The 26,741-nt window shown below is 36.9% G+C and overlaps 1 protein-coding gene across 2 annotated transcripts in view; it reads right to left on the bottom strand.

Annotated features, from left to right (window-relative positions):
• Window positions 1-404: 404 nt before the first annotated feature.
• SERPINI1 (serpin family I member 1) overlaps window positions 405-26,741 on the bottom strand; it is a 67,740-nt gene continuing 41,403 nt past the window's right edge. For both annotated transcript variants that reach the window (XM_007197548.3, XM_007197549.2), the window contains exons 3-9: window positions 25,538-25,768; window positions 23,718-23,912; window positions 22,039-22,243; window positions 16,115-16,212; window positions 2,586-2,672; window positions 1,092-1,181; window positions 405-733 (exon numbers count right to left, since the gene is read on the bottom strand). In XM_007197548.3, the coding sequence (XP_007197610.1) occupies window positions 657-733; window positions 1,092-1,181; window positions 2,586-2,672; window positions 16,115-16,212; window positions 22,039-22,243; window positions 23,718-23,912; window positions 25,538-25,768 (983 nt within the window). In that variant the 3' untranslated portion in view covers window positions 405-656. The remainder of the gene's footprint in view (window positions 734-1,091; window positions 1,182-2,585; window positions 2,673-16,114; window positions 16,213-22,038; window positions 22,244-23,717; window positions 23,913-25,537; window positions 25,769-26,741) is intronic.

The raw sequence follows: 26,741 nt of genomic DNA, 5'->3' as shown, positions 1-26,741 counted from the left end.
GCCACAGCAAAACATGGTGATATATCAGGCTCATAATCTACATCACCCTTATGAAGCCAATGATCTTTAAAGACAAAGTCAATAAGCTACAGCTATAATCTATGGGTTGGCCTAGCCCTATTTTTTTCTAACAAGTTTTGTCATGGAGCCCCACAGAAGATGTTCAGTGTGCAGGTTTTTATATTACACTATACACTGTCTTCAGAGAATCAGCAATTAGAATTTTTGCAGAGTACCTGTCTTCACCTCACTTGTTGTTGCTTGTTATGTATGATGCTAATTTACTTTGGTGCTTTGTTTCTGCATGATTATAAAAGACTTAAGATGTCCAGAAACATCATTGTTTCCAAATTTCACCTAGAGGTATCTTTATACTACAACTTCTAAAATGAAAAACAGAGCTGTTCGCATGTTCACTATGTACTTTTATTTTAAACACTAGCACAACAAACACAATGACATGACAGGATCATTACCTCAATAATACGGATAACATTCCTTGACAAGTTGGCTTATAATTTACATACATCGTTTTTATCGGGAGCTATTTTAAGTATTATCTTAAGATATATTGTAAAACACAAGTCTCAAATATATACCAGTTGCAAACATAATGTGCTTAGTTACTATTTTCCTTATTATTTAAATACAATGATTTAAAGTTCCTCAAAATCATGTCCACTGGTGTTCATGGTTTCAGGATGCATGACTCGTCCCATGAATAGGATTGTACCTACATTGGGTTGGGAATGAACAAAAGAGGAGTTGAACAAAAGATATTTATTTTCTTTCTTGCTTACAATTAGCAATGTTCTAATTGTACATTATAAATGAAAGCAAGAACACTGGTCTCCAATAACCTCAGCTTTATGAATAAACTATAAGTCTTCTGAATATACAAGCAGTAAAAGATTCAGTGATAAGTATTGTGTCCTTGGATACTCATAAATTCTAAAGATAAAAATGTAAGTAAATTATTTTCATTTAAAAAATCATTTGAACACATCTGATAAATAATGCGGAAAATGTTTTCAATTAAAAAAATGATTTCTTTTTGGCCTATTAAAGTTCTGTTCTCATAACAGACTTACCTGTTCTCCTGTTCCTAATAAGAAAGAAAAATGGATGGTCGACAATAACTTGAGGATACAGCACAGCCATCCTGCTAATTGCAATCATTCCTGTAACGCAGAGAGAAAGTAATTACATGTCTGTGGATGTGCGGGAACTAATGAGTAATTTCTCCAGACTATCTATGTTTAACGCAAAGGTAATGACTTACACGAAACAAGATTTTAAAGACTTAGAGAAAAATTGTAAATGTGTTAACATTTCTACTTGATCTTAAAAAAAACCAAACACACACACACACACAGTTCCCTCCCATCATCCCACCAAAAATGTAGGACAATTTATTTTGCATGTTACAAATTTTTATTCTCAGTCTCAGATAAATACTTACAGCTTTACTAAAATGAGCTTTGAGTCAGGGAAAGGGGAAAAAAAAACACCCCAAACAAACAAAAAACAGCTTCTTTATATTCTCAAATCATTATTTCTTTTATATGAAATGGGGATTTTTACATAGCAAGTCACCAGGCTTCTAGCAAGTGGCCAGAACAGCAGTGATTAAAGAGAAAATACAGCAGAGAGAGATGCAATGGTGTTTCCTACAGCTGGGAAATTGAATTCCCTTGAGATCCTTATTGTGAGATAATCATTTTATACTTTCTTCAGGGTGATTTGTTGTCAGGAAAAGGCCAAGATTAAATTATGTAGGATTTTAAGCTTTCTCGATGCCTGAGACTACTGTTTCTATATCCTCCCGAAAACACCATTTTAACTGATGAGATCCTTTTAATGGACAAATGTATGCAGAAGTTAAAAATAATTTGTGCAAATATGATATGTTACATTTTACCGGAGAAGGGAAAAATCCTACCAAAATTTGATGATGGCTGTTGAACATGATATTGAAACAAATCCAAACAAACAAATGAAAAAAAAAAGAAAAATCCTTCTTGCTTAACTAAGGAAGTCAGAACATTCAAAATAACCAAGGACATTTACCATTTTGCTTTGGACACGTAATTTAGGTAAATTAAAAAAATTTTTGTATTTAAAATTATTATTTTATTATTAACTTAAAATTATGTGTTGCATGCTATCATGCACTCTTGTTTGTGCATGTGCTTTTTAAAAACTCAAAGCTCTTCACTGACAAAATTAAGAACTAACTTCCAAAAATAATTAAGTAGAAAGAAAAATGATTAACTGGGCAGCAGGGAAATATTTAAAATATTTAAACAGGCAGCACAGCAGGAAAATCTATTCTGCAGAGCTGACAATCTCCTCCTGCCTCTCATTAGAGATGGGAGTTACTCTGTATGGGGCACTGAAGTGAGTGCATGCTTCATATCCTATTTGGAAAATTCTAGCAGGTTCATCATTAGCTTGACTTCTAAGTTAGAGCAGCGTCAGTTTTTTGGCTTAGTTCTAAATGACCCCCTTTCCCCACCCAAGATTGCTTTAAAAATACAAATCTCAAAAAAGTGAGAAGATTTTGGAAAACAATAATTTGGCACCTGAAGCAGCAGCAGCTTCCGAGCCTTCTTCATTAACCTCTATGAAGGACTTGTGAATTGCTTTAGAAAGGAAAATCTCTTTGTTATCTGCAAAAAAAAGAGATAACAGAAGCATTTCTTCGGTATCAGAGAAAGGGAAGCACTTTATCTTTAGTTAAACAGATTTGAGAAATATAAGTGATATAAGATACTGATATAAAACATAAGAGATAATGTTGTAAGATTACATTTATGATTTGAAAGAACCATTGAAGATGTGTTTTCTGTTTTGTCCTTATTTTATATTCTCTTGTTGATTTTCTCCTTCATTTTTATTGGGAATTTTCCCATCGTTTATTTCTTATATTGCCAGGAAAAGCAGAAACGTGGCTCTGTTTTTAATAGCAACCTCAAATTAGTTCATAACTCAAGATAAAACATCTTACATGTTTCTCACTAACTTGAAATTTCAAAGCATAAAATGAAAACAGAAATCCGCATATAACCAGAATAAAAAATTTTCTAAAATCTAATCTCTAATTACTGTGATAATAGAAATATCCTTGGCAAAGGAAAACAAAATTGACTTCTAGGTTGTAGAAACAGGAATATATTAAAAAGTTATTTCCCATTCCAATTAATTGGTTTATCTGAGGATTCAAAAACATGCTTTATCCTAAAGTCAGAGGAAATAACACATTTTTAATATTAGGAGGACTGTTTTTCCCTTTCAATTGTCTTTCTAGTTATGCTTACTTTTAAATTAATGGCTGTTATAGGCTGAATTTGTATAAAAATTCGTATGTGGAAGCGCTCACCCCCAAGATTTCAGAATGTGACTGCATTTGGAGATAGTCTTAAATTTAAATGAGTCATTCGGGTGGGCTCTAATCCAGTATGACTGGTTTCTTTACAAGAAGAGGAAACTTAGACACAGACAGGTACAGAGGGAAGACCATGCATGATGGTTAATTTTATGTGTCAGCTTGGCTTGGCCACAGTGCCCAGATAATTGGTTAAACATTATTCTGGATGTTTCTGCAAAGATGTTTTCTGGATGAGATTAATATTAAAGTTGGTGGACTTTGAGTAAAGCAGATTACTCTCATCATGTGGGTGGGCCTCATCCAATCAGCTGAAGATTTTAATAAACAAAGACTAGCTTCCTCTGAGCAAGAAGGAATTTTGCCAGCCGACTGCCTTCAGACTCCTCCTTGTGTCTCTGGCCTGCTGACCTACCCTGCAGATTTTCTATTTCCAAAGTCTACACAATTGTGCAAGCCAATTCCTTAAAATAAATCTCTTAATCTCTCTCTCTCTCGCTACATATATATATACATGCAAATGCATATATCCATCTCTCTCCATATATATATATATGTATATCCATTCATCCTGTTGGTTCTGTTTATCTGTAAAACCCTGACTAATACAACATGTGAAGACATAAGGAGAAAATGGCAATCTATAAGCCAAGAAGAGAGGTCTCATAAGAAATCCACCCTGAAGACAGCTTAATCTTGGAGTTCCAGCCTCCAGAACTATGACAAAATAAATGTCTGTTATTTAAGCCACTCAGTCTGTGGTGCCTTGTTACGACAGCCCTAGCAAAGCATACAATACAATAGCCTTCAGTCTTGGGTTTCCCACTTTTCCCCAAGATTAAAACAAAACAAACAGAAGATACTTCAAATATATAAAAAGGAAAATAGCACAAGAAGCAAGATAAAGGATTACTCGAGTTTGTACCATTTTTTTTTCTAATCCCAGGAGGTCTACTTCATATTTAAGATAAATAACTTTGTTGCTGATGCCCAGCCCTATTCAGTAAAAGCACAATTGACTTCCCATTAAACTACTTAGTAATACGTTCAAAAACACATAATTATCTGATACCGATAGAAAATGATGTTCAACAACATTTTTGGTACACCTGTTGCAAAGCACCTGCTTATTTTGAATAAGCCCCAAGACAAACTGGTGGCATCTCTGATTATATTTTAATAGGGATATTCCTTCCTCAGCTCATATTTAGCATTAAGATAGAAGCACTGCATTATGAAATAGTCCATCTCATCTCACATATTATGATATTTTCTTCTAGAATGCATCTGATAACTAGAAGAAAAATTAAAAGCTATAATGTTTTACATCAAACAATTAAGTATAATTAGCTTTCTCAAATCCAGACGACTATGTTTTTTTAGCAAATGAAAAGAAAAATATCAATTGCATTAAGTAACTAGTCAAAATAATTTAGTAGGCAAAACAAACACTGAACTCCAAGACAGTAAAATATAACTCTTTAGTAGTTAACAGATGCTATATTATTTTCAGATTCTGCTGCCCATTTTCATCAGTCTGCCAGTTAAGGTAGAGTCATGCATCAATGGCCCTAAATGCGAAAGTGACAGTACCCAGTTCCTAAAGGATAAGGAGTGTCCATATTGCCAGGTAAGCCCTGTTCAGAAATTTGAGGGGAGGAACTTCCCTGGTGGTGCAGTGGTTAAGAATCCGCCTGCCGCAGTGGTTGACAATCTGCCTGCCAATGCAGGGGACACGGGTTCGAGCCCTGGTCTGGGAAGATCCCACATGCCGCGGAGCAACTAGGCCCGTGAGCCACAACTACTGAGCCTGCGCGTCTGGAGCCTGTGCTCCGCAACAAGAGAGGCCGCGACAGTGAGAGGCCCGCGCACCGCGATGAAGAGTGGCCCCCACTTGCCACAACTAGAGAAAGCCCTCGCACAGAAATGAAGACCCAACACAGCCAAAAACAAACAAACAAACAAACAAACAAATAAATAAAGGCGTTCCTTAAAAAAAAGAATCCGCCTGCCAATGCAGGAGACACGGATTCAATCCCTGGTCCAGGAAGATCCCACATGCCGCGGAGCAACTAAGCCCATGAACCACAACTCCTGAGCCCACGTGCCACAACTACTGAAGCCCACGCAACTAGAGCCCGTGCTCTGCAACAAGAGAAGCCACCGCAATGAGAAGCCTGCGCACCGCAACAAAGAGTAGCCCCCGCTCGCCACAACTAGAGAAAGCCTGCATGCAGCAACGAAGACCCAACGCAGCCAAAAATAAATAAATTTATTTAAAAAAAAGAAAAAGAAATTTGAGGGGAGTTTTCAATAACACCGAATGATATTTCAGACACATTAATTTGCACAAAGGAAACTGCCTCCAATATCCCCTGAGCCTGATTTGCTTACTGTACCAAGCACCTTGAAAGAAGGACTCTCATCCCTTCAACCCTGGCGTCTGCCCCAAGTATACCCTCCTCTAGTCCCCAAACCTTGCATGTGCTCTCATTTACCTCCACAGAACGGTTTTTAGGGGAGGGATGCTGCAAGACATCATGGCAGAAAGATCAAGAAAGCAAAAATGCCGAAGGTTCTTCCCAGAGAGCTAGTTATTTAAAAGATAATGAAATGGACAAACCTATAATGAGATTCACAAAGAAGAAAGAGAAATTACCCAAGTAAACAATGTTAAGACAAAAAAGTAGAACATACCTAAAGATAACAGAAGAGAATTTTTAAAAATCACGAAAAGTACTATATAATTTTCTGCAGATAATGTTAACTTTAAAGGGTATATTTTATTTACTATGCATTGTATCTATTTATAATACACAATTTGGTAAATTTTGATAGATGTATATATCTATGACCCCACCTCTACAAATAAGATAAAGAGTATTTCCAACTCTCCCCACAAGTTTCTTATGCTTCTTTATGCAGATAACTTTGAAATAGAAGATTTGCCATCAACTACAATTTTATAAAAATATTTAAATTATAAAGTTGAATCAAGGAAAAAAATAGAATGAATAGTCCAGTAACCATTAAAGTAGTTGAATCAGTAGACAGAATCTTGCCCCATCCTCAAAATTAAAGACTCCAAGCCTAGATGGTTTTCTAGGGAACTTTAACCAAACCTTCTAGCAACAGAATTTTCTGAGATAAAACTATTCCAGACTCTAGAAAAAGAATAAAAGCAATCTACGTCATCTCTGGGTTGTCTTACTTGCTATTAAAATTAAAAAAGGACTGTCTAAGAAAAGAAAATCATAGACCAAACTCACCTATTAATATGGAGGTAAAAGTTCTTCAAAATCAGAAAATTAAACCCAGCAACACATACAAATAACTTTTTTAAATGAGTTTCTGGGGATGTCAGTGTATCATGACACAGCAGTTAAAAGTACTCTAACTGCCTCCCGTTCACATTAAAGCTTCCTCTGGGATGATCATCAAATACAAACCAATTCATGCTACTCCCCTACTTAAACCCTTTATCACCTCTCCTGCTAGCTCTACCTCCCATCTCCCCATCAGTATATAACACACTTGCACACCTGCTCAGTATGTAATATGAGGGCCTCCATGAGGTTGCCTCTGCCTCTTCCAAATAGCATTCTTCACTCTACACACTGTGCTCCAGATTATCTGAATGGCAATGGCCTGATCATACCACACTTTATCACTTCTGTGTCTTTGCTTCCCCAGAAACTCACTGAACGCTTGTACAGTGAGACACCTAATCTACTTTTAAGGCTCAGCTTCGAACCCTACCAGGACTTTTCTGCTCTCTCCTGATTCCTAACACCACCCCCCCCACTAAAGTAGAACTGATCACTCTTTCCCACTGAACCCAGGATCTAATTCTATTTAAGCCTTCATAATATATCATATTCACATTGCTATCTCTCTCTTCCTGGACTGTCCACTTCCTTCAGGCAAGGATTGTGTCCTTCCCCTTAGTGCCCCTGGCTTCTGGCATTTAGGGAGCTTAATGAACGAACTAACCTAAGTAGAGGGAGTTTCCTGGTAATGTGTAATTTTCCAGTAGTTAATCCAACATTTAGTAACTGCTGAATGAAAGGGGGTAGTTATTTCATATTGTAAGACTTTGGGTGTTGTCACTCTGTGGGCACCATGACCACAATTCTGTTCACAATTATAGCTATAAAGTTTATTCTTGTAATAAATAAAACATGTGACACTAATCCAAAGTAGATGGTCTAGGAAAATTGATGGAAAACAGCCCCAGAGAGAGAAAGAATACAAAGACCACACACACACTAGAAAACTTAAAAATCTAATTGAGTAGAAGAGCAAAGGGAATGGGATCCAACAGACCACTGTCATCATATATATTTCAAAGACAGCAAAATAAAGATTGAATCCAGTGTTCCAACTCCCAGGGGTGATTAACTGCTACACCAAGGACAGCAAATGTCTGCAGTTGTAAACAAGACTTCACGACACTTAACCTTCAGCAAAACACCACCCCTTTGGATATACAAGTAGGAGAAAATGTTAACAAGTAAGAGATCACATCATGAACACTGAGGGAACAAAAGAAAATGAAACTTTTTTTCTCTAGGCACAAACTGCAAGCTGTCACATTAAAATAAAATATAAGCTGAAAGTAGTTTAAGCAAGAATGTGTCTGCTGCCACATCTTAGGAGATCAGATCATGCAGGATACAGGCAAGTTCATAGCTTCTATGTTTGCCCTCCAGTATTGCTCATTCTCGTGCAATTATACGTCAATCAAGGCCATCTTTCCTGCCATGCACTTATTCCCTGAGGGCCTGGACCCTCCTGTCCTATTTATCTCCCGTCCCTATCCCCAGTTCCTTGCACATTTCCAGCCACGAAGTATGCACTCAGGTATTCGAGGAATCATAATATGAGGGGAGTTAGAGATTTACACTGATGAGTTTGTCTTATTTGTTAGAGAAAAGTTAACTATTCTCTAAAAATGGAAATAAATAAATCAATGGCAAACAGAACTACAAAAAAAAACCAAAAAAAACAAAAAACCCACACGCTGGTCCCAAGCAGTCTTCTCCTTCTGGCCACAGCAGACATTGCTGCCAAATAACTGGTCCTACTTTTCTCCAGGCAGCGTGGAGCAAGGCTTTTCACAATGGATAAGATGGAAACAGTGCCAGCAAACCTTAGGTTCCCCAGAGAAAAGCTGGGCAGTAATTCAAGCTTTTCTGAAAAAAGCAGGGCAAAATACTAAGGCATTCATTCAGTCACTGAGCAAATATTTATCAAGTACCCTGCCCGTATGAGGTATCGTGCAGGGCACCAAAGGCTCTAAGTACCTGTGATTGACATAACGCTGGCCGGATGGCCATCATGCAAGAGTATGCCACTACTTCCTTTGTGGCACTGTTCCTAAACAGCCAATTTTAATGGATTTCTGCATCACGCTTCAAGGACATGCTTAAAATAACAGAATGAACGGAGTTCCATAACAGAACCCTAGGATACCAAAAACATCTGTCTCCGTACTTTAGTTGCTAAAATACTTTTAGCTTCAGCCCCACCCATGAACTTTAGAAAGGGTTTTAGAATTTGAACTCCTTCAAGGTAGGAATAGTGTTTGCTTATTTGTTTTTCTGCATAGATTTTTGTTATAGACCGGCAAATATTCATTCATTTATTCTCTCATTCATTTATTCTTGTACTGAGCACCTCCTATGTGCCTGACATTGTTGATGCACTGGGTATACTATGGTGAGCTAAATAGTTCCTTCCTAATGGGGGAGAGAAGACATTAAATAACAAGGACAATAAAAAAGCAAATCAATAAATGACCACAATTTCAGGGTATGGTAAGTATAAGAAATAATATAAAGTGATGGGTTGGCTGGTGACTAGGGGAGGGAAGAGGAGCTACTTGACATTGGATGTTAGGAAAGGCTTGTCTGAGAAGGTTAATTTGAGCTGAGACCTAAAGAATACAGAGGAGCCAGTCCCAGGCAGACCTAAAGGTAGAGTTAGCAGTTGGGGGGGAAAGGCTAGTGCAGAGGCAGATACAAGCCAGGTGTGTTCAAGGACCCAGAAAAAGCCTGTGTGGCTGGAGCATGGGCAGTGACGAGGGCCAGAGGCTTGAGAGAAGCCCCCAACTTGGAGCAAGGCGGAGCCCAGCACCATCTTCTCCGGGCACGCACCCACCCAGCATCTATCCTGCTCCCCACACCATGCTGGGCTCTGAGGACAGAAAGATGTCTATGACACAGTCCAGGCTTCTGAGGAGCTCCGAGCTCAGTGACAGGTATGAGAACAAACAATCCAAGGAAAAAGTAGAACTTGTGAGAGCACTTTGCACTATCAGAATCCAGAGAAGGGAAAGTAAACCATCTAGGAAGGGCAAGATGTCAGGGGAAGCTTCTCAGGGATGCTGACATTTGGACTGGTTCTTGAAGAATAAGTAGAAGAGTGAAAGTCAGAGAAGAGGACAAGGGCATTCCAAACAGAGAATTATATCTGCAAAGGGAGAGAAGCAGTGGTGATGACCTGAAGATCCAACTGAAGCTGGGGCTAGGAGGAGGAGGGGAGTGGCGGGGGATGTGCTTGATTTTAAGAGCTTGGACCATGATGCTAGAGAGCCCGGGCTTCGTCCAGAAGTAACAGGACATGATGGCTTTGATTTTAGAAGGTATCGGTGGCAGCAGCTGTAACGCGTGAATTGGATGAGCAATCAGCTGGGGGCAAGAAGATCAACTGTGTCAGCTGTTGCAACAGTCCAAGCAAGAAAGTGGGGTAGAACTGGAATTACGGTGCTGGAAGAGAAAGACAGCTCTCTGACTTACAGGTAGAAGGAGAAAGAGAACGAACAAGGGCAGGATGTAAGAATCAGTCCAGCATAAATCTAAGCGCTTGAGTCTGACCTGAATATGGCTTTTGCTGTGTCTTCTTAATTCCTTTATTTCATTGGCTCCTTTATTAAAGCTCATACTTCGTGCTGAAGGATTTAGTACTCTCTTTCTCTTTCCCCTTACACCTTCCAAGAGGATTATCTATTAATCCAAATGCTGATGGTCCTTCATTTCCATTACAAAAATAGCCCGACTCTATGACAGGATCTTCGCTGCAACTAGATGAGCATTTTAAATAGAGCCTGAGAAGAAAATTATTCTCAGCACTCTCTAGATTCCATGTTTATTGCATGAGTCTTTACTGTGTTTTATGTTCATGGAATTTAGCGTCAAAAGCAATGGACATCAAACTGAGGTGAAAAAATAAACACAATAAATACAGAGCATCTCGTCTTATTTTTTCCTTCATTCAGGGAGTACGAAGCAGAAAGCACGGTGCTGGGTGCTTCTTAAACACACATAAGGATCAATTATATGGAAGTTTAAATTCTGGTGGGGGATATCCAATGCATAAATAATGATAATATGAAATTAAATGTGGTATGTGGCATAAGAAAAATAATAGAATATTGTAGTATTTAAAAGGAGTGATTACTTCTGGTTGGCGTAATCATGGTGGCTAAATAAAGTTGGAGATATCTGACCTGAGGCTCAGTTCAAAAGGTATTTCAGGTGGGAGAAATTTCATAAAGATGAGGGCTGGGGGGATGTGAGGTGCAGAGCGAATGTTCAGTTTGGCTGGAGCACACGCTGTGTGTAAGGAATCAGCCAGAGATGAGGCTGGAGGGAGCTGAGGTCTGAACGCCCTGCCGAGCGGCGGACGGTGCACAGCAGACCGAAGGGAGGCCCTGAACAGGAACTGGAGTGATTAGAGAGTGAGTTTTAAGGTGATTAATCTTGGCAGTGGTAGATAAGACAGATTAGATGGTGGAGAGATTGGAAACCATTTAGGAGGCTATTGAAATAGTCTAGGGCAGCAGTAATGAGAGTCTGAAATGAAAGTAGACGCCATGGAACAGAAAATGAAAGCACGGATTCAAGAGGTCTTAGCAAAAGACTCTCAAGTCATTCAGTTTTTCCAGAAGCAAGAGAATGTCATGTAGGGTATTTTTGGTCCACTGCTAAATCACATTAACTATTTTTAAAGAAAGATAAAAATCTCATTACATGATTTTAGAATGTAGCAGTGTCCCAATAGTACTGAATTGGTTTCTGGGTACTTTCGAGTTTTCAAATTCTACTAATAATGTTAGTTTAAAAAGATTTCCCCGTAAGGCTTTTAATTAAAGAAGTTATACATACACAAGGTAAATTTCCAAACAGTACACAGTGATCTACGAAACGAAACCCCTTCTCGCATCTAAGAGCCTGTGTCCAGTATTCTCGAGGCAACCACTTCTATCATTTTCTAAGATGTTGTTCAAAAATGTTCTACGCATTTGGAAGCTTAAATACATACTTATGAGGGGGGTGGTCTAAGATGGTGGTGTAGGAAGATCCTGAGCTCACCTCCTCCCACAGACACACCAAATCTAAAGCTACATATGGAACAGCGAGTGTCGAAAAAGAACTAATAATTAGCTGACCAACTGGAGGCACAACAAGGGATAAAAGGGCCTCATGGAGACAGGTAGGAGATGCAGAGGGTCAGTCCCACCGAAAACTCCATGCCCCGGCGCAGAGACCTCCAACAGGGAGGGATTTCACAGGTCCAGAGCTACACCCTGAGGAGCAAGGTATTTGTGCCCCACGTTGGGCACCCCAACCCTAGGGACCTGCGCTGGAGACACGAGGTCCCCAAAACATCTGGCTTTGGAAACCTAAGGGGCTTATGTCCAGGGCACCCAGGGCGGTGTAGAGACCTGAGATACTCCTTTGAAAGGACTTGCACACTGTCTCACTCATCCCAGGACCCAGTACAAAGGCAGCAGTTAGAGAAATGCCTGGACTTTATGTGAAGGAGGTTCATTTGCTAATCTCAAAGCATCGGCTGGAGGGGCAGGGACAAGTTGGGACTTTCTCTGGGGACAGAGGCATGGGTGAGCGCCGTTCTTGCCCTCTCCCTATACCTTGCTAGTGCAGGTGGGCACATACAAGCATAGCCTTGCTGTAGCCTTGGGTGTGCCCCATTCCCAGCGCTCTTCCTCCACCTCGCTAGAGGCAAGGGTGTGCCCTTCCCCCAACGCTCTTCACCTGCATCGCTAAAGCTGGGGGTGAGCACAGCCCACACAGGGGGCACCCCTTGATTGCCTGGCCCTGGTGGCCAGAGGGGCTTGCATTTCTGGGCCCCAAAGGACTGTAACGATCAGAGAAACAGTCGTGTGCAGGCTATCACCCCCCAGGGCACTGCACAGACGGCAGACTAAAACCATCCCCAGTCTGCCTGTGAAAAAGGTCCATTTCCTTGTCTTGGAGCTTCAACCTGAGGGACAGGCTACAGGTTTGTTACACATCTAGGGGCTACAGAGGCACTCGCAGGGAACGTAGGCAGGGAGATACCATCCTTCAGCCCTCCCTTGGCCTCGCCACAACTTACTGGTACCTCCCCAGAGTTTATTCATTTATCTGAAACCCTGATTTTTGCAAACTGTCACCCAGCAACATGTTCAGATCTGGTCTGGAAGTCAGCAGGGTTTATAACTGTGGACCCACAGGGCTGCATGGATTTGCATACTTTAAAAGCTGCTGCCTGAAGAGCTGGCTTCTAATCAGCCTAAAACCAGGTGCTGACTGAGATCCCTCTTATTGGAACACTGCTGGGTCTTCACACACTGTCCACAACTGGGATTTATCAAGTATGAACCAGGCTACTTAGACAATCACAAGGGTTCAGGAGTCAACCAAGAGCTGGGGAAAGGTTGAACAATAAGGTTCATCTCCTACACGTGGTCACTCCATCAAGACTGGGAGAGGTACCTGTTTTGCTTAATTCACAAAAACAAACACAGAGAGTCAAGCAAAATGAGGGAACAGAGGAGTGTATTCCAAATGAAAGAACAAGACAAAACCCCAGAAAAAGACCCATTAAAATGGAGATACAGAGAACAGATTGGTGGTTACCAGAGGAGAAGGTTACCAGAGGAAGAGGGTGGGCAAAATTGGTGAAGTAGGTCAATTGTACAGTGACAGACGGTAACTAGACTTACAGTGGTGATCACTTTGTAGTGCATACAAATAGCAAATTGTGTTGTACACCTGAAACTTATATAATGTTAGATACCGATTTTACCTCAATAAAAAAAAAGAAAACAAATACATATAGTCTCTTCCTCCATCTTTTGACCCAATATGCTCCCTCCCATTCTCCCCTTTGATTTTTTTCCTTTCTGCTTCCATAATGCTTTCTCTAGTACAGAGTTTCTCAACTCATTGCTACAGACATTTGGGGCTGGATAATTCTTTGTCATGGGAGCTGCCTTGTGCTGTGTAGATCACAGGGATGTAGAAGCATCCCTGACCTCCGCCCAGTAGATGGCAGTAGCTCTCCCTAATTGGGACAACCAAAAAGGTCTCCAGCTATTGTCACATGTTGCCTGAAGGGCAATATTGTCCTGGTTAAGAACCACTACTACAATAAAACATTTCTATTACTCTTCCTTTTATTAAATCCAGCTGTTTATGTCTTTCTCCCCACGAGTCTATGTGTTTCCTCAGAACAGGTATGATATCTTAATTATTTCTTCATTTTTATGACCTAGTACTTTGCTTACACTATCTGCCTCACAAAGAGTTGTTAAATGGAAGGAATAGACATGGCATTGAATATAATTAATTTGTGTATCTTAAACATCATGAAAATTCTCACTGAAGTAGAAAGTAATAACCAAATACATGCTAATAATTTTCCTGGGTACTTGTGGGGTTACTAAGTGTCATAAACACTTTAATCATCAAGGTTTTCATGTAATTTGGGGAGGCAAAGAAGTATACATGTGAACAGGACACCAATCATGTAAGGCAGAGCATATGGTGCCCCAAAATGATGCAGGGAATAAAGGCTATTGAATTTAGAGGAAGCAGAGAGGAAAGTTTTATAGCTGTGTCACTAGAAAGTTTTTGAATGAATGATTCATAAAGTAATGTATATATTTGTGTGTATGTGTGTGTGTGAGTGAAAGAGAGAGAGAGAAAGAGAATGAAGAATGTATTGGTTGGGGTGGCTGGCATGCCGGGACTTCTAAGACTGTGGCAAAACTAGGAATTTTAAGAATCAAAGAATTCCCACTGAAAACTTGAGAAGTTGGTTTTACATCAGTTATCCTGAAGACCTGAACTGGGTAGTGTTTGAGGATGACCAATCCTAGGTCTCTTACTAATATTTTAAGGAGTTAAATGTTTCAAGAAATATAATGTACAAGGTGGCCCTGGGTAAATCTCTTCTCTCCTTCTCTCCCTTGTTTTATCCTCTAGCAGACATCTACTGTGTGCCAACTACGTGTCAGCCCTGGGCCAGGTACTGGGAATGCAGCTGTGAGCAGGATGTTGAGAAGGATTCAGTTCTGATGCAGGTTTGATCAAAGAGCAAAGACTTTCCGCTATAGACTATATGAACTCTGAGAGAGCCTAGTGTGATTTCAAATCTGCATTCATATGTACATTTATGCTCTACTGTCTCTGTACATAGTAAAGGCAATTAAATATTACCTTATAAACCTTCCAGATATGTCAAAAAATTTGACCTACACTGACCGTAATAATTGATTTGCCACTGCAGTGATACTCCCTCAGGACTGAAAAGCAGTAAATATTCTGTGTGTGAAATAACTGCCTAGACGTTTGGGTGACACACTGAGGAATCTCTAATCAAACTGAAAATAGAGCCATGATAAGAAAGCAAAATATAATTATTTAGTTGGAATTTGGCCAGTATAGCATTCTTTGAATTCCTAAGGAAAGGAGTATAAGAACTTTAAATTATCCTGTGCTTGAACCACAAATATGTATATATTTCTGCCTCAAGTACAATGTACCCATTACCCTTTGAATCTCCACTTATTCTACCTTCATGGCTCACATCCAAGCTCCTAGGGCTCTGAACTCTTGTTTTATCTTGATATAAATCTGTCTTTGTCTCATCAGAAAACATATTGTTTTATTTCCCATGTTCTATAGAAATGATGAAAATTATCATTATCTAAGCTAACTAAATCTTACACTCACAGGTACCTTATTTCTATACGTGTCTTGGGATTAACTGCTTTAAAAATATTTCCAAAAGGATTTTACATTTCTAAGTACTTTAATGTTACTAATATGTTAAGATTTTTATCCTGACCAAATTAGGGCATCTGAATCAAATAATTTAACTGGTTGTTTTCCCTCGGGATATTTTAAATAAATTACTCAACACCCAATATGTCAAGTATATTTTGAAGCTACTTCTTCAAAACCACTGTTTTTTATTGAAGGCTTAAGATAATATTTACGTCATCTCACAGGTGTTCTTTTTAAAAGCATCTAGTTCTCACAGCAGGCACTCATTTATCCTCTCTTCCTTCTTTCTTTCCCATATGATTTATTATAACCGGACATATTGAGATATTCAATCAACACATTTATTGATTATCTGCTCTACAAGGCATTCTGTCAGATGTGATGGGGAATTCAAAGATGCATAAGACAGGTCTTCTGGAGAATATAATCTGCTATCAAAGATAGACATGGAGCAGAATAATACAAACAATGTTGTGACTGTATTTATAGTTTTACTTGTAGAAGTTAAATATATTTCTTATATTTATCTGGCAACTGATAACTATATTTTACCTCAGAACTCCTTAATAAATAGAGGACTCACCACCACCATTTTAAAAAAACTTTATAGAATAACATTTTTTTTAAATTGGTGTTTATTTCCTACCAGACAAGGCTGTCAAATTTGCATTTTTGATGAAAACTTCAGTTATTCCAAGAGCCTTCAAAACATGTTTTAAATCAATTTCCTGTTCCACTGTGAACCTGGAGAACACAGAGGGGAAAAAGTATTTAGTTACAGCATTTTAAAAGTATTTAGTTACAGCCTTTAAAAAGTATTTAGTTACAGCATCCTGCTACCTGGGACAGGAATAAAATGTTAGATATTTTGATTTTTAAAAGTCTGTTTTATAGAGGGTAAATTATACTAAAACTGGATTTTGACTATAAGTAGTATTTGATTGTTATTGTAAAAAAAGGGAGCATCGAAAAGAATAACATAACAGAATAGTATTAAATTATTAAGTCGGAAGCCAGATTGGTCTTAATATGGAATCTCTCCCAATGAGATTGTATCAAACCAATGAATTGTATTACCCATCTTTCCAGTGAAAGATATGGACCGAGCATGGCTGTATTAACAAGTGCAGTTTTTAAAAGCAAAGGCTTTTATTACTCTTTTATAAAAAGTGAAAAACAACTGGTTAGAACTAAATATTTCCTTTTTAAAAGATGTTGCCTCCTAATCAATACAGATCATAAATATAAGTTTTTAGGCAATGGGCTGTGTCCTTAAAAAAGCTAAGTCTGTAATAGTCACTAAACATTACTTTAGCATCATTTCTGATGTCTGGTTTTAAGAAGAATGAAAAGAGAATGATTGCTATAAACAAGACTCAGACACCAAGAAGAATAATCAGGGGAAAACCAACAGATGAGTAAAGGTATAACAAACATATTAGACTAAGTACTAAATTTTATCTATATCCTACACTTTAACTTGCACTTAACATTGTTTATTTTGTTTTCCACAAAAAGCAGATATTGACTGTGAAAGTAGAAAAGGGGGATGAGTAGGGAAATACATTGGAGAATATATTCAATGACTTGAATGAATTCTTAGTTTTCTCTGTGTGCTTTGTTATTTATTTGTTTGTTTATTGGTCACATGTAGCTTACTATATAATAGGAACTGTTCCAACATTATAAAACAGATTAATTTGACAAAAACAGATTAATTTAAATATCACTACAGCTCTTTGAGGTAGGTATTATTATCTTCAGTTAATATTTGAAGAAACTGAGCGGCAGAGAGACGGAATAACTCGACCAAGTTCATACAGCTAGTAAGTGGAGGAGCTGGGATATGGATCCAGGTAGTATTATATATATCCTAATCCACCTAAAACAGGAAAGTGAAGGAAGATGTCAGTAGGGATTCTTTTTACTTCTTAAAAGCAGCTTGGTTTGTTTCACACTTTTTAGGCTTTTTAGGTGAGGGTGATATTTTAGCTAGATTGAATTTGGGCAAGTTCCCTAATTTCTGAACCTTGGTTTTGGCATATGGAAAATGGCAATAATAATGCCTACTTCACAGTACTGTTGAGGGGATTAAATAAGTTTTCTAAACATCTTAGGATGATGCTGGCTTGTAGGAGGCATGCAGTAAAGGGCAGATATGTTAATAGTACTTACCATATTGCAGTTATGTGTAACATTCACATTATTATCGATGTTAAGGTGTTGAATATTTGCATTTTCATAGTGGTGGAGTAATTTGATTAAATAGGTATACTAATCTCTGCTACTTTAACTGTAAATTTGTCAGATCTAGTGTTTTATTCATTTTAATATTTGTAGTATCTGGCATAAGATCAAATACGTAGGGTGAACTGAAATAAAATCTACGTGTCCACGAGAGTGTTTGTTTAAAGTTGAAGACAAGATGTAAACAATTTCCACTTATCCATTCCTTGTCTTTGTTCCTTATCAAACTATTAAAAAATAGCTATTATCCATATACTCTCTCTTTCCTCTTTATATAGACTAATATTAATATAAATAATCATTATCATCTCCCATATACTGAGTGTTTACTATGTCCCAGGCACTATGCAAATCCTTTTACGTCTAGTATCTCATTTAATCATCCCTGTGATAATCTCACACAATCCTGTGAAACAGGTATTGTTACCTCTATTCCACAGAAGAACAAACTGAAGTTCAGTAAAGCTAAACAACTTCCCTAATCACACAGCTAGTAGGTGGCAGAATAAAGATATGAACTGAGATCTTTCTGACTGGGAAGTCCTCCCACCCTTAATCACTATAATTCCAACAATGGCTTATTTAAAAACAAACAAACTACAGGAAGATTTTACATTTCACCCACTGATTTTAAAAATAAAAAGCCACAATGCTACTTCTTTAAAACCAAAAGGCATGGCTGTTTTTGTAAAGGCATTTGATGTAACCTTGTATTTGCAATTTTCTATCTGAATAAATTAAAGAGGTATGCGGAGGGCAGAAGCATCGGAGACTGAGCAGGGACGGTGTGGAGCAAGTGTTAGAAAAGAACAAATATATATTACATATAAGGAGATTTACAAAAATGTATAAGAATTAATCAAATTCTTTGAAGAAAAACCTAATAAAAGCACTCATGATAAAAAATAAAATCAGATGGCTTATGCACTGGTTTTCTTTAACAGACATGAAACTGAAGTGCTTTATTAGTAGACAGTCTCTTCAAAATAGCAGGATGGTTTCTGGTTACAAAATAGAGAATACTTATCCTTTGATTTCTAGTACTCTGATCACAAATGACAAACCTGAGACTACAAAGGTAACAGTGGAAAGATACTACAGCCAGGTACATCTGCATTCCAGGTATTGGAGATTTCATTTTGATTTTACCAATAGAAAGATCTTTTTATACCTAAGCTGTATCAGTAAGACTGAAAAGTAAGAATATACAGTGAAGAGGGTAATTTCATTAGAACCAAGTTTAAAAAAATCCTACTTAGAGAAAAGTATATAAAAAGATTGATTAACAAAAGATAAATACTAGGACTTAAAAATAAACAATAATAGTAATATTAGATAATAATTATATGATGCTTACTTTATGGCAGGCATCATTCTAAAGTGCTTTTTAGATATTTTACATATATTATATATATATATAAATAATATATATTTTTACATATTAGCCAAACTATTTTTTCTACGATGGATAAATTGGAAGAATATTTGTCAATCTCATTTAAATCTTAGAGATGTATGACTGTGCATAAACCTTGTGGTATTTCACTGGATTTGGTGATATCACATAGAGATAGCAACCTTACCCTCTTCTGAATAGATTCTTGTATTTTGGATAAAAATACAATTTCAATTCAGCATCTGATTCCTGTAGGATCTCTTGTTCAGGGGAAAAAATATTAATACAAAAGTAATTTTGCCTCTCCCCCTCCCCCTCCCCCCCCAAGTACCCTATGCTTCTTAAGGGAAAGTATTTTAAAGCAACTTGTATAAAATCTGGTATAATAGAAAGTAAAAGTACCTGTGAAGCAGGACAAGAATGTGGTCAAACTCAGAAATGCAAAGTTGCATTTTTAGAGTAATGTCTCCATGTGAAAAAACTATACAAACCCTTTAAGACAGACGAGTAAAGCTGGAGTACAACTGTTAGAAAACTTTTACCTTTGCTAAAACTGAGTCACATAAATCACTTCCTTCACTGAACATTTGGTGGGTCATAATGCTGTAAAATGGAGGGGTGGATAGTTCCCGTTGATTATTACCAACACATTGGTATTTGGAAACAGTCAATCTCTAAAAAAGGGACACCAAATTTATCTTATCTAGCTACTTAGCCTCCCACTCTATGCATTAGCCATGCAGAAGGAGAATTCATGGAACTCCTGGAGAAATGGATACATGGCAATTAACCATGCCTAGTTTAGTAACAGGTATTAATATGAGCAAGCAAGCTAAACTCTTTCATAATTGAAGAGTATCTCTTAGAAAATGAAAATTTAATTTTCTTCTGCTGCCGCATTCAATTTCTCAGTGGACAGGACCCGAAGGCCACATTTTCTAGTGAATGTGGTTGAATTACAGTATGTGATACTTAATAAACATTCCTTTAGAATTCTTTTAAAATACTCTTAAATAACTTTGCATCCCTACAGAATTAAGGCATTTGGAGATGCTGCAGTCAATTCATAGAATTTAATAAGAGAAGCATTAACTCTCTACTGAATTTCTCATATTATCAAAAAGAATTCCATATAAAAACGCAAGGGAAAAATACAAAATTAATGATAAAAGGTCACTAGATGAAGGCTTAAATCTGATTTAGTTATTTACATTTAATTATTAATATTTAAAAGTAAATTGTTCTTTTAGAGTTAAGATATATTGTTCATATATTAAATATGTAGATGTCAATTATCATGTATGAAAAAAAAAACCCTGGTTGTGTATGTTAGATATTCATTGGCTACCTCTCCCTGAGAATAGACTTACAGTGAAATCTTTCTCCATAAATGTATTGTCATGGAAAGTTATGCAAGCTAAATATCTTAGCTAAAAAGAAAAAAACATTTGGATTATGATTACCTTAATTTTTATATGTAGACTGAGAAGTATATGGCTATATATTATTTATGGCTATATATTATGAACTACAACATTAACATAATGCATCAATATATGCATATTTCTAGCCAAAAATGTCTACAGTTCCAAATAGCTCTCCTTCATTAACATAATGTAGCAAACAACAGCTAAGTTTTTGGAAAAATAAGCATTCATATAAGATGTAATTTTAAATGACACTTCCTAAAATTAGAATAAATATAAATGAGTCAATGAGGTTTTAGTAATTCAATTTTAATACTAATATCTTATTTATCATCCTACAATATTCACACTAATTAACCATATTTGTGTAATTTTCTTACATGGAATGAATATTGGAACTCTACTTCCACACACATATGTTTATTGGCTGTTTGCGTGTTTTGTTTTCTAGCCTAGAATTTATACACTATGTTTATAAATTTGTTGTTTGGTTTGCTGGCCTAGCTCCCCTATTACGTTTTAAGGTATTCAAGGGCAGAAATAATATCTTCGGTTGGGTTTGATTTTGCAAACACACTGTATCGCTAGGATAGGAGAGAGAACTGACTTTACCCTAGAAGAATTTACAGAAGGAAAGCAAGACCTACAAAAAAGGTAATTCTGTTGTGGGGTGGTAATGTAAATGTACTGTCATAACAGGGAGGTGCATAAGTGAGGCAAAGTGAGGGTCACCTGCTCCATCACGTGGTTCATGGAAGGCTTTCTAGAAGAACTGGTGCCAGACCTGTACCCTGAAGGCTAAGTAAATAATATCTGGCAAAGGTATGTGAGGAGGGCATTTTAGGCCAATGAAAAACATACATAAAGACCCTGAGGCATAAAAGAGCATATGGTGTCTGTGGCATAACCACAAGCACAGGGATAGTACCTACTACAAAAATTGAACGTAGTGAGTGGCCAGAGATAGGGTCGAGGAAGTGGATGGTAGTCAGAACATCAAGGCCCTGCATGGATTTTATTCTTTCAGCCACAGGGAGAATTTTAAGCTTCTTCCTGCTTATTTATGGTTGCATCTTGGCACCTAGCCCATGACTTGTTTGCACTTCTTCCAACAAAGTAGAAGATTATTTTTTCTCCAGCTATTATCCATTTAAATATTAATGAAATACAGAAGACTGTAGATGCAAATGATATTCAGAGACCATCTATTGAAAAATCTTCTAAAATGAAGCTAAGAATATTGACTCATATCTGAAACTAGGTCTTGATAAGTAGTATAGAATGATCAATGAGTCAGCCTGTGTCTCTGGGCAGGACTGAATGAGTATGAGAGAATACTTTTTAAAAGATGGAGGAGGAGGAGGAGGAGAAAGAAGAGGAGGAAGAAGACAGCAACACAAGACAAAATTCAAAAGCAGTGGCAAGAGTTTCTCTGCGTCAGAACCTCCATTGATACCCTCCCTCCATGCCATCAGAGGGCGTCACACAGGAACCTCTCACCTGGGGAGGTACACTTCCACTTTTTGCTTCTTCACAGAGTTTGCCCATTCTTCAATCAGCTGTGCTTTGACCAATGGCTCCAGAGTGGCCAGTGGAACTTCCTGTCTGGACAAGACCAGCATCATACTTATCTCATCCCCCTCATAGGGTATTTCCAGGACTTGGTAGATACCACCAGCTTCATTGGAGCCATCACTAAATTCCCCTAAAAAGAACAGAAAGGTGATAAAAGGCCCCTATCAAGGCTTAAATAAAATGTTTACATTTGTTATAACTTTCTTCCAAAATAGTGTATAGAATATAAAAAATTCAGGCATCTGAGAAGAGGGTTTTTTTAAAGTAAGCCCTGAAATTCAAGTGAATCCTCAGCCCTACAGAATTTATTTTATTTTAGGATCCCCAGAATTGTTTCACATTTCTCATAGCATGTTCTCTAGACTTACTTTTTATTTTTAAATGAGATATCTCAAATGAATATATTTTAAGGATACCATTAAAAAAATGAAAAGTCATGATTAGAAAAATAAAGCCCTGGATCCAAGTCGGATGTAAATCACATTTACCAATATCCACCTGATTTCTAAGAAGGGAAAAACTGACCACATCATACCTGGTACTCTATTATTACCACAGCTAAAAGTTTTGAGGCCAAGGTAGCACAGCCAAAATGAAATCTACTTCATTCGGCAGTAGTTATCTAGAGCATTTGTGGTGATTAAAATCTCCAAGTTAGATAATTAGGTAAATTAGGTAATTGGCTTTGTGTTCTATGAACTTAGCTAAATTGACCAGGCTTTCATTAAAAAAAAAAAAAAAAGTCTTTAAAACAAATGGTCCTGCCACTACTTTAAAATTTCCCCCATTTTCAAAACAAACGTAATGCTTTTGTTCTGAATATTTTCATTTAACTGATCTAGGTCCTTTAGATGTCACATTAAACATTTTGGTTCTCAAATAAATAGGTATTTCCCTTTCTTATTTTGACTGTTAATTTGAGTAACCATGATTATCATATTTTAATTTTACTGTGTACCTTTAAATAGAATAAAATATTAGTTCTAACATATACTTAGCTTGCAATTACATTTCTGCTTATGACAATAAATAATTACAGTTCAGTATGGTATGGAGAAAGGATTAGCACCCTAAACTTCTGAAAAGGCCAATGAAATATCCCTGAAAATAATGCCAAGGATGCTGACTTGTATCACAAATTATATACTCTCAGTAAGTGAAACTATGAATGAATAATTATGCCTGACCATATGTAAACAAGTCTGAAAGCAAAATTTTAAAGGAATGCTTATAATTCAAGAAGTGATGAGGTGTCCAAATCAAGAGCTGGGTGGGACATACGGTTCCCTGAAAACCACCCCAAAGCAAATGACTTTCTGGAGTAACTCAGAACATCCTTACACAAGGTCAGATATTTTCACATGAATAAAGCCACTCTGTAGGTGTAATCAACTTTATAAATTAAGAAACATATTGGAAAACTATCAAAACATATAACATTCACTGAGGATCTAATTAGAGGCCTTTGAAAATGGGGCCAAGAAAATTGAATTGTAGCCCAAACCAGACTGTTGAGAAATCTGAGTAACGAATATTTCATGTTTTTTCTTAGAAATTTGTTGATATACTGCAAGAAGAGAGAAATAAAAGCCAAAATGTCTTACCATAATAAAATTCTCCTTGTTGATACATCATTGGAATTTGGACTTCACTTTCATCATCTTTAGTGAAGGAAAAAGTTCTGGTATTTTCAGGTCTAAATTGTGACTTCCAATTCCCTTTGAAATAGACAGCATTGATGAGGGCCAGATGAGTGACGGCGTCAAAATCCCTTGGGGATACCAAATCTTTCAACAGACCTATTCAGGAAAAAATGAATGGATGAAAATTCATATTAAATTTGAAGGTGAAAGGAAACCAAAAGATTATCAAACTACCATCCAATAGAGTGCTTGAGATGAACTTTATATCATTATAAAATTTACAATAAAAATTAAAAGTATCTTTCAAAGGAAAAAATGTTACACACACACACACACACACACACACATACTTACAGACTAAGGGCATCTAAAATACCCACACCACCTAAAATAACACTAACTAGTAGCATCTTGACATTTGCACAAACTATAGAACCACATACAACAGAATCTCAGGCTTTACTACTTTCTGGTTGCAATGATGCATGTAAAATTCAACACAGAGTAAGCATTCAACAAATATTTCTAAGTTTATTCTTGAACAATGTACATGATTAAAATGTCATCCAGTTCAAACCTTTCCCCCATGTACATTGGATATCTATCAGATGTAAGAACTGCTTTTGATTAGGTGAAAACAGATGAGTAAAAGCCAATTTAACTAATGATACCTTATTTTTTATCACTTATAATGTTCCTTTCTAAATCCATTTTGAAAGACATTGGGACTTTATTAATGGCTGAAATTGTTTAAGAAGAATTTGGAAATAAACAGCTTTCAATAATCCAATCTAATGAAGCTGAATTATTATTCTTAATTTATTCTTTGAATGTTAAAAAATAACCATGTTTCTTTTATCTTACATTTTAATCTCATAGTTAGAAAAGATAGGACCAACATTCACTCTGTATTCTCTCATTTTATCAGTCATAGCACTTCTTTAGATACTTAAGAAGGTGCCTCAGCATTTTGGGGAATATAGGACAAAGGGTATGGGATGAGGGTCTTTTGTTGTTGTTGTTCCAGCATAAAATGTATTAGATTAACATTATTTTGGGAGTTTTGACAACATGAATTAATTAATTTAATGAGCAGCCATAGTAATCTACTTTCAATTTGGTCTCATTTTTTTATTCTAATTTCAATTATTTTGTTGGTAAAATCGGAAAATAAAATGGTAAAATATGAAACATTTGGAGAGCTTAAATACATTTTAAAAATATGATTTAGAATTAAGATTTGAAATAAATGCATCCTTTTCTAATTCCTCTCCATTTATTTGGGCTTAAAATGGGCTGCTCTTTTTTTTTTAAAGGAATCCTGTACACATTTTTTGATTAGCAATCAAGTTCTGTGGTTTAAAAGCGAACAAATATCTTTAAACTCTCTTACTCTATTTTAATCATATTGTTAAGAGAGCCAGCAACTGTGATTCTTCTCACTAGTATCTAACTTATTAAATGGTCAGCTCAAGCAAAATTCCATACAGTAGTTAAGACTACTATTCAGATGAAACTCACCAACTGGAGAGCACAGATTTCATATTAATTTATCAGTGCCAAATTCTATACATGCCAAAAGAATTAACTTCTTTCTCAAATGTTTATTCATAAACAACACTTCTAAAATAGGCTGTAATCTATACAAAATAATTAATAGATACTCAACTAAATGCAATCTAACATTCAAAATGTAAAAGGAACAAGGGGACAAATAACTTCAGAAGTAAAAGAGAGTTAAAACTAAGCTATTAGAGAAAGAAAGGAACCAAATGACTTACTATTTGTATTATTCTCCACCCACTTATTGATATGGTTGGCCACAGCTACATTTTGACCGAAGTCCACATGATTGACTTCTGCGTTAAAGTACTTTTTTATCATTTGCAAAAACTCATCATTGATATGAAATCCATTTTGCACAAAGAGGGAATTGGCAATTTTCATCACATACTGACTCTCTTCAGCAGTCACCATGTGAGAAAGATGCTTCAAGAAAGAAAATTCTTCACCTGCAAAATGACAAAAGATAAGTTTATTAGTGGAACAAACACAGTGAAAGATCCTGGAGAGTGGAGGAGCATGAAAACACAGCAAGGGGGATTAATAGAACAGAGGCCCAAAGGAAAAGCACTGGCTTATTCCCCACACTGACATGCTAAGGAGGTTCCAATATTTGTGCTGTTTCTAGATGTTCAAATTAACTTTTTGCAGTTTAGTATTATCAACTGATACTACTTTCATTTTAATTGACTTTCTCGGTAAAATCTATAAAGTAGAGATACTTGGATTGTTTTCTTTCAAAGTACTTAGGTTACTTTAATTAAATGAGTCTTATTTTATGATGATCAGAAATAATCTGTTTCTGTTATCAAGTTTAATTTTCTAGTTTAAAAATCAAAATATTGCTTTAAATTTTACTTTAAGTAGACTTTTTTTAACCTTACAACTGGAAAATCCAATTGAAATTGTTTTAGTTCTCAACTTTTTAATGAGTTAATTCACATGTATATTAGAAACATTAAAATAGAAATTATACATCATTGAAAAGTGATTACAAAATACATTTTGGCTAGAAATTTTCTCCAGTACAAAAATTTTTCATGATAATACAACATTCAAAAAAAAACTCTTGGGACTTCCCTGGTGGCGCAGTGGTTAAGAATCCACCCGCCAATGCAGGGGACACAGATTCGACCCCTGGTCCAGGAAGATCCCACATGCTGCAGAGCAACTAAGCCCGTGTGCCACAACTACTGAGCCTGCGCTCTAGAGCCCGCGAGCCACAACTACTGAGCCCATGTGCCACACCTACTGAAGCCCGCACGCCTAGAGCCCGTGCTCCGCAACAAGAGAAGCCACCACAATGAGAAGCCCGTGCACCACAACGAACAGTAGCCCCCGCTCGCCGCAACTAGAGAAAGCCTAAATGCAGCAACAAAGACCCAACGCAGCCAAAAGTAAATAAATAAAATAAATAAATTT

The sequence above is a fragment of the Balaenoptera acutorostrata genome, chromosome 4 (genome assembly GCF_949987535.1).
Source record: "Balaenoptera acutorostrata chromosome 4, mBalAcu1.1, whole genome shotgun sequence".
NCBI lineage: Eukaryota > Metazoa > Chordata > Mammalia > Artiodactyla > Balaenopteridae > Balaenoptera > Balaenoptera acutorostrata.
The sequence above is the reverse complement of the archived record's forward strand: the minus strand, read 5'-3'. Positions and strand labels throughout refer to the sequence as shown.